Here is a 9,059-nt window from a genome sequence, read left to right on the forward strand (position 1 = left end):
TTTCTAGAAATCAGCAAATTACCAAAATGACCCACCTATCACAAACTAGCTAGCGACTGTGGTTCAGAAAAACAGTTAGGAGGCCCTCTGTAGACCTGAATTTCCTAGATGGCTGGCTTCTATGCATCTGTTGATAAGAGGAAGCTATTCCTGATTTAAAAGACAATTGGTAAAGGTACTTGTAGGTGAACCCAGCAAAGCTGCCAAGGCGGTCCAGTCACCTGGTCCAAAGTACAGTTGCTGTAAAACATTTTTAAGGTTAGGGCTTCCTTCAAAAACCGGATTTGCCCTACTCAGAACCCCAGTGAATGACCACTCCTCTGGAGCTCTTCAGAACTCCCTAATTCTATAAAGTCTGGTTTCTCTCTAATCCCTTAGGAAGAAGCTTGCGGGTACGGGAGCAGTCTTCCCTCACTCCTGCCTCGTCTTATTCTCAACCCTGGGAGGTACTCCTGCTGCTTCTCTCACCCCGGGCTTCTCAGTGGCACGGCGGCGGCATGTCATTAGAGCAGACAAACTGTGTCCATCGAGCCTGTGCAAGTCAGTAAAGGGAAAGGTCACCAAGGTGGATTCTGGGTGCAGAAGGGGAGGCTGAAAGAAGCAGCTCCATGACTCAAGGTCAGTGTCAGACCCAACAGAAGAACCCTCAATCAGGAAGAATCCTGAACTCCAGGCCCCAATGGGAAAGATGGGCACTACAACTCCCGCAAGAAGTGAGCACCCCTGCAGCTCAGCCAGTGACAAGTCACCATCACCCTCAACTCTGCCTTTTCTCCAGCGGACTTTGCTTCAGAACAATCCCTCCCAGCCTCCTCCTCTTTGCCCATAAAACAATGTTCTTCTCCTTCATTGGCTGGACTTGTCCATGGTCTTGACGTAGCTCGCAGGTCCCAAACTGCCATTCTCTGCTATTCCCAATAAACCCAGTTTTGCAGGTAAAGTGACTGCTTTATTTAAGATAACAAGTCCACCACCAGTTCACACTATCGGCTGGGCCCTTAGGGTGATAAGGTATGGCTTTTGCTCCCTTTACACTGCTGTCTGTAGACCTTCCTCCTAAGGCCCTGAGACACATTCCCACTCCCCGCCTCTCCTGCTGATCCCCTCTGGCTCCTGCACAACCGGCTCTCCAAGGTCTTTAGAATTGATGAGTTGCAGGCCCTCTTCCTGCTGTCACTCCCCCAGGGCTACCGCATCCCCACCAGTGCTCCCGCTATACACAGAGTACCAGTGCTCCAGGGCTGCACTGTTTCCTCCTGCCTATGCCCCCAGCTGACTCTGCCCACGTGACACACAGGACCAGCTCCTCCTGTGCTGAACTCCAACTCCAGGTCTCAGCTGAACTGGCACTTCCCTGGCCCCCAATCTAAAGCAGACATCCCAGCCAACTCATCCTACTGGAATCCCACTCTCACACCCTTCTTTCCTATTCTCCATGTTCCCCACCCCTCCCCATTCCACTCCATGGAAGGTAAGCCCCCTGGCCACAGTCTTATCCTCTCCTGGTTCCATGGCACTTAGAACAGTGCCCGAGACACAGCACACAGTCTCAAAGTCTCTGCTAAACTGATGTTGGCCCAAACAGCCATCCAAATACAAATCAACAGGTTAAAGAGGACGAATGAACAATGATTTATGGTGATCTCATCCAAAATCAGTTTCTGGGGGCATCTGGGTGGCTCAGCTGGTTAAGCAGCTGCCTTCAGCTCAGGTCATGGTCTCAAGATCCTGGGATCAATCAAGCACAGGTCAGGTCACTACTGTACCACTCATGCCTCTGGAACCAGCTGAAGATCAAAGATTGGGGACAGCGGCCAGACCCCTGCAGATGTGACTTAAGTCTTCCCATCCTTCTGGTCTCCCTACACACCCATTCACTTCTGATCCTTTCTTCCAGCATTGTGGCCTTTCCAGCCCTGTTTAAGAACACCCTCCAGAGAAGAGGATTTCACACGCTTCCTACAAATGGTAGCCATTCCACCTCTTCTCTCCTCCTGCCAATGCCAGGGAGAGGCTGAGATCTCCACGGAGCGTTCAAGGCACACAGACAACAAGCACTAAGTGTTTTTCCATTGCACTGGGCAAGGTGGTCTCCTCCGAGTCATTCGACACTCATCTTCTCACCTAGTTTGGGTTTAAATACAGAAAAATGTCTTTTCCTTTTCTGACTTAAGCAATTGTAGTTATGTCCTAAAGAGCATTGCTTGAAGTTCTCATTCACCAAAAGAACACCATGGCCAAGAGCATACAGAAAGAGCCTGATATAGGCACTGCTGCCTCAAAGAGTGTTTGTCTGCAGGCAGACCTGGTTCATATCTCATTTTGGCTGAGTGACCAGGAGCAAATTCCTAAAACCTTTTGAGCTTCAAATTCCTCATCTGTGGAACAAGGATGAGAAGACTGACTTCACAAGGTCATGGGGAAATTGGATGGGATTGGGGGGCACAGGTGGGGTCTCAGGAGGAACTCCTGCGCCCTCCCCCGGGAGAGAACCCGGAGCACAGGGCTTTTGAGCCCACAGCTGTTTGCACAGAAGTGTTCCCCTCCACTGTGCAAGGTCAGTCCACTGTGCATTCCCTCTTCCATTACTAGCACTAGCGCCTTAAACTGGAGTTCTAGACCCATTTACTCATTATGGCTTCCTACTACTTTTCTAACCTTGTGTCTTAGAGGCTTTTACTGTAGTGTTTGAAATGTAAATAAAGTAGTACTGAGCTAGGGCAACCTGGGTGGCTCAGTGTTTGGCACCACCTTCGGCCCGGGGTGTGATCCTGGAGTCCCCGGATCGAGTCCCGTGTCAAGCTCCCTGCATGAAGCCTGCTTCTCCCTCCGCCTGTGTCTCTGCCTCTCTCTCTCCTCTCTCATGAATAAATAAATAAAATCTTTAGAAAAAAAATAAAAGTAGTACTGAGCTAAAAATGTATTTCTAAAGAAACAACTAAAGTAGGCATGGTACTTGCCTACCAGTAAAAAAAAGAAGTAAAAGTTCAGTATTGGGCAGCCCTGGTGGCTCAGCGGTTTAGAGCCTACCTTCCGCCTGGGACCCTGATCCTGGGGACCCGTGATTGAGTCCCACATCGGGCTCCCTGCATGGAGCCTGCTTCTCCCTCTGCCTGTGTCTCTGCCTCCCTCTCTGTGTGTCTCATGAATAAATAAATAAAATCCTTTAAAAATAAAGTTAAAAAATAAAAAAAGTTCAGTATTTACTGGCCAAATGAATATTTTCAATGAAAACATAGTTCTCTTATCATCTCAATATATCATTTGGTTTTGGATAAATTTTAGGTACAAAAAGAAATCTAAAAATGACAAGTTGCTGAGTCTGGGAAGCTACTTTTCCTACACATTATCTCTGTTTAGAATGCACATTTCTTTCATAAAATAATTTTCTTCTGCTGAGATAGTACACAAAATGTTTTCGGAGCCCTGCCACCATGTCACCTGGTGATCCCCTATCGACTACAACCTCTTCTTGACTCTCCCCAGTAGAATGTAAAATGTTAATGTCTCACTCAGCACTCCAAAATAAGTATATATTTCATACACAGTCTGTCATCTGTTTCCTTTTCTCAATTACATCTCATTAAAGAAAAATGTTCTCTTCAGAACATAGCACACCAAAAGGCAAGTATTTCAATCATGTTTGACTTGGTAGAGTGGCATGAGCGGAAAAGAACATTCCAGATTCCTAAACTCTCCTACCCCACTCTCCTTATCCTTTGATACTTAGTAGAGGCTGGTAAGAGGTTCGCAACCCAAGACGGCAAATCACACCAACAGGCACTGGTGGACAGTCTCCTCTCTGAGCTGGTGAGAGGCCCTCCATGACACAGGAGTACCAATAAGGACTCAGTGATGAATTTGCTTTAGACAGACTTTTTAAGGAATGCCCCACACAGTGACAGATTACCAACAGATAAAGGTCTACAGTATTCCTTAAAAGCTTCAGGAAAAACAAAAAAAGCAGGTTTTGTTCCACTGTTTCCACTTTCTACTGTTGGAGGGCAGGGGACATGGGAGAGAAAACAGTTGCAGCACATGAGTAAATGACCCTCTGTTCTCATGGCCTCCAGATAAATATCCCTTCCAGATACTTAAAATCCTCTTCAAGTGTTAAAACACAAGCAGCTGTATGCTTGTGCTAAAGTTCCTTATAAAGTCTAAACTGTTTCCCTGAAAGAGGTAAAAATACAGAAAATTTTTAATACTTTTCAGCTTTTAATGAATACAGCAGAAGTCACAAGCACATAAAATATGAGGTACTTGTCATGTTTTTAAAGAATAGAGGATTTAACAGCCTTTGAGAATCACAATTCTATATAGACAACCGACCTTAAACTTTATTCTGGAATAAAACATAAATTAACCTGCTACATTACTATTCAACAAGAAGAAATTCTTTTACCACATGGTATAATCATATAAACACAATGTTCTAAAGCTGTAACTTGGAATTTTGTTTTGTTTTGTTTTAAAGATTTCATCCATTCATGAGAGACACCGAGAAAGAGGCAGAGACATAGGCAGAGGGACGAAACAGGTGCCCCACAAAGGAGCCCAATGCAGGACTCGATCCCAGATCCTGGAATCTTGCCCTGAGCCGAAGGCAGAGGCTTGACCGCTCAACCACCCAGGCGTCCCAACTTGACAGCTTTTTAATTTCAACACATAATTTCAGTTTGGAAAATATATGCAAGTAATACCACCCTTTTACAGAAATAACGCAAGTATTTAAGCCAGTCATGCCTTTGGTCTGAGTTGCACAGGTAGTTTCCTTTAGAAATACAGAAATCCTACCCACCAGCTGTCAGACTTCTAAAGGAGATACTGCAAGAATTTATTTTTTTGGTCCTAGACTTCCCAAACTAGCAGCTCTCATGATCAGATACTGTCCTACAGCATCATGGAATAACTAGAAATAATTATGATATACTGCGGCCCTAGAAGGGAAAATGCCACAAATTTAAAACTTAAATCACGATCAGGTCAACTGAGCTTTTTAAAGTAAGCTATCATTTTCTTGAGAACATTATCTGTATCAGGGCCACCCGAAGAGACTGGTTCAAAGAGAACGCTGAACTAAATAACTGGAAAACCCATTTCCCAAGTCATCAGGGGTAAACAGGCCATTACAATTTCATTTTAAAGTATTAATGGAAACACGAAGCTGCAAATGTGCAATTCCAACATACAGTTACTTTGTGTGCTACTTTGTCAAAGTGACTGCAGTATCAATACAGTGGCCACCAGGCACATGTGTCTATTTAGATGTAATCAAAACTAAATAATTGTCTTAAAATTTCAGTTTCTCATCCCACCGGCCACATTTCTAGTGCTGCAGCTACAGGTAGCTGGTGGCTGCCATACGGGACAGCACGACACAGCGCATCTCCATCACAGTTGGACCTTGTATGCCTAACACATAGTACCTGCCAGACAGGCAAATTCAAGTCCTCTGGCCTTCCATGTGGCCCTGCACAATACCATGTGGTTTCATGTGTAGTTGTTGTTTTGTTTTTAATTTAACATTTCAATAGCAGTACAAACAGAAATTTGTATAAAACTACATCCAAAAGTACAGTGAATCCTTTTAGAGTTAGCTAAACTCATAAAAATATTTTTGAATATATGCTTTGTTTCAGTATAATGCTTTACAAAATGAAAGCGATAAAAAAGATATCTGATACCATTTTAAATAGCTGAGAAATTTTGCTTTTAATAATTACCTCCTTTTATTTGATAGCCAAATACAATAAGGATGGCTCAACTCAAAAAGCCATACTCTAAACCTGCAAACAACACATTCTTCGATAAAGGAAAACACGGTGTCAAGCAGAAGAGGTTAATCAGTTTCTTCTTACCAAGTTGTAGAAATATCAGAGAATCAGAGATGCTTTGGTGGGTATCTGAAAATGAGTGTTAATTATCACAGCCACTCTGCCGCACCCTATCATTACCTCCACCCTGATACTCAGCTGTTTGCCTACTTATTTTTAGTTAGCCTACTAAAATGCACCTTTTCCTTCTGGTTTTGGGTCCAATTATCACTTCATGTCCCACATAAAAAAATCACTTGATTCTCTACCATTTGGTGAGAAAATACACAAACATTTTGTATATAATGCTGTCTAAACAGCAAGCTGTTATCTTTAGAATGCCTTTAAAGGCAAATCAAGGAATGTACTTAGTGCTAGAGAACTACACACTTGAAAATGGTTAAAATAGCAATTTTTGTTAGGTACCTTTAATCAGCACAACAATAAAAGCATATCAGGGCAACTGTCTACATCCTGAGATGATCCATTTTTTCATATGAAGCACACTGCTTTCCCCAATCAATTGGTTAGGAATTTTCAAAGTAATAAGATATGAAACCTCACTCAACTTTAAAATTAAAATCCAAGTATATTAAAAGCCAAAGATGAGAAATAAATGTTAAGAAAACAGGTTTCTTTTCAAGTACCCAAGATATGAGAGGATAAAGACACACATAATATGATGCCACTAAATGAAAACTTGCTTCCCGTGTTTATGGATCCCAAGATTGCAAACTCTAGACAAGGTCTTCGTCATCCCTCTTAGAAGCTGGGCACTGGACTCGCTGCTTCAGAACCAGCAGCCCTGATCCTCAGCACCACCCAAAGAGCCAGTATGATCATCACCCCCATTTTACAGATGCTGAGTCTGAGACACATCACTTTTTAAAAGAAGGCAGTTCTGGTCCCAAAGGTCATAGCGGAACAAATAGTGAAGCTCTGGCTGTTGTTGGTGGCCTTGAGTCTGTGCTCAGTGCAATGAGAACCACAACGTCTCAAGAGCAACATAACTTTTTTATAAATTCTGATAATCCGGTAATATCGCTGGGAAAAGGAAAACTCCTTAGTTTTAAGGATACCTTGACATGAAACTATCCTTAAAAAAATCACATTGCAGGGGTACCTGGTGGCTCAGTGGTTGAGCGTCAGCCTTCAGCTCAGAGAGTGATCCTGGGGTCCTGGGATCCAGTCCCACTTTGAGCTCCCCACAGGATGCCTGCCTCTCCACCTCTCTCTCATGAATGAATAAATAAAATCTTAAAAAAAAAAAATCACATTGCAACCAATACTTGTCTTGCTTCTATTTTTAGGAAAATTTAGAGACAACCTGCAAAAGTCATTTCAAGAGAAAGAAATGTTAAAAAAAGAGAGAGAGAGAGAGAGAAATGCAAATCCAAGGGATAAAGATTTTAATAGCAAACTCTCCCTATCCAGGTCCATATTGTAACACTGGGTACGTGCATCACAAAATTTACTTTGTAACTAGGTGTTAAACTAAAACAGGATGCATAACTAACACTTCCCAAATCCCTTAATCCTGGCGGGACAAAATATCCCAAACCAGCGGAACTGCACAACTCCAATTAAGACCAGTCGGCCGGGACCCTGACCCTTCTGGACTCCCCCCCACGACAGAGGCGGGGACCAGGGACCAAACTTCTCCACCTGTAACTGCCTACCAGGGGAGCCCCTGCTGCTTCCTCCCCGCACAGGAGGCCCTAAGAAAGCACCAAGAGCCGCAGAGTGACCCCGGGTTGGGGGGAGAGGCGCGAGCACAACTTGGGGGGGGCGTGCAGGAGCCCCCAGCAGCGCCCCTCGGGGGGGGGGCCCCCAGCGCCGGCGCGGAGGAAAGCGCCACTCCCTCCACCCTGGCCGGGGCTCCTGGCGCTGGGGGTTCGGGGAGCCAGGGGGTGCTCAGGGACTCTGGGGCGGGATCCAGGCGATTCAGGGGGCTGGGGGCTCATGGGGCCAGAGGCTCGGGAAGCCAGGGGTCGAGGGGCTCGTGGAGCGGGGACTCGAGGATTGCAGCCAGAGGCGCGGGGAGCCAGGGAGCTCAGGAGGTCTCGGGGTGACCGGAGGACGGGGGTGGGGCGTTCGGAGGAGGGTTTGGGGGGGTGGGGGGAGCGGGGGCCCAGCGGGGTTCGCGGGCCGGGGGAGCCCGGGCTTCGGGGCGGGGACCTGGGGGGAGGAGGGTCAGGGGGGCGGGGGCCCAGCGGGGTTCGGGGGGCCGGGGGAGCCCGGGCTTCGGGGCGGGGACCTGGGGGGAGGAGGGTCAGGGGGGAGGAGGGTCAGGGGGGAGGGGGGGCCCAGCGGGGAGCCCGTGGGGGAGGGGAGCCCGGGCTTGGGGCGGGGACCTGGGGGGAGGAGGGTCAGGGGGGAGGAGGGGCGGGGGGCGGGGGCCCAGCGGGGAGCCCGTGGGGGAGGGGAGCCCGGGCTTGGGGCGGGGACCTGGGGGGAGGAGGGTCGGGGGGGCGGGGGCCCAGCGGGGAGCCCGTGGGGGAGGGGAGCCCGCGGTGCAGTCGGGTGTCCCGCGACCCGACACTCGGGCTGCCGTCGCAGAGAGCGAAACGCAAGCAAAACTAAGGCAAGGGCAAGTTTTCCGCCTATTTCACTCTAACAAAAAGTTTTCTAAAAGGACAAAGCAGCCGCGACTCCCGGGCCCCAGCTCTCGACGCTCACGACCGCACCGAGGACCCAGGAAAGTTTCGGCGGCCGAGCGCGCGCAGCTCCCCGCGGGCGGGGGCACGGGGCTGGGGGGGCCCGGAGGGCTCGGGGGCCGCGGGGGCGGGGCGCGGGGGCCGGCCTGGGGGCCGCGGCCCGGGGCCCCGGAGGGCGGCCGCGCCCGAGCTCCCCCGCCGCGCCGACCCCGGCTGGGCGCCCGTCCGCGCGCTTACCGGCATCATCTCGGAGCCGAACCGCATGGAGCCGCGGCCCGAGCCGAGCGGGGCGCCCAGGTCTCGGGAGCGGGGGGCGGCGGCGCAGGGCGAGGCTCCCGGAAGGCGGCCGACCTGTTGCGAGGCGGCCGCGGCGTGGGCGGTCCGCCGAGCCCTCCCCGCGGGCGGGGGCGCCGCCGAGCCGCAGGCCTACCCCCGCGGCCCCGCCGCCGCTTTGTCTGCTCCGCGCCCGCGACGGCCCGCGCGCCCTCTGCGCTCCGCCCCCCGCGCGCGGCGGCGGGGAGGGGAGGGGAGGGGAGGGGCGGGCCCGGGAGCGCGCCTGCGCGGGCGGGGGCGGGGGCGCGCGGCG

The 9,059-nt window shown here is 49.6% G+C and overlaps 1 protein-coding gene across 3 annotated transcripts in view; it reads right to left on the reverse strand.

The window, feature by feature from the left end:
- TP53BP2 (tumor protein p53 binding protein 2) overlaps nt 1–8,962 on the reverse strand; it is a 55,461-nt gene extending 46,499 nt beyond the window's left edge. For all 3 annotated transcript variants that reach the window (XM_041746503.1, XM_041746486.1, XM_041746495.1), the window contains exon 1: nt 8,711–8,962. Coding sequence is in view for 1 of the 3 variants with exons in the window: in XM_041746486.1 (XP_041602420.1) it covers nt 8,711–8,737 (27 nt within the window). In the remaining 2 variants the exon portion in view is untranslated. The remainder of the gene's footprint in view (nt 1–8,710) is intronic.
- Between the last annotated feature and the right edge of the window lie 97 nt (nt 8,963–9,059).

Source organism: Vulpes lagopus, chromosome 1 (genome assembly GCF_018345385.1).
Source record: "Vulpes lagopus strain Blue_001 chromosome 1, ASM1834538v1, whole genome shotgun sequence".
NCBI classification, from domain to species: domain Eukaryota; kingdom Metazoa; phylum Chordata; class Mammalia; order Carnivora; family Canidae; genus Vulpes; species Vulpes lagopus.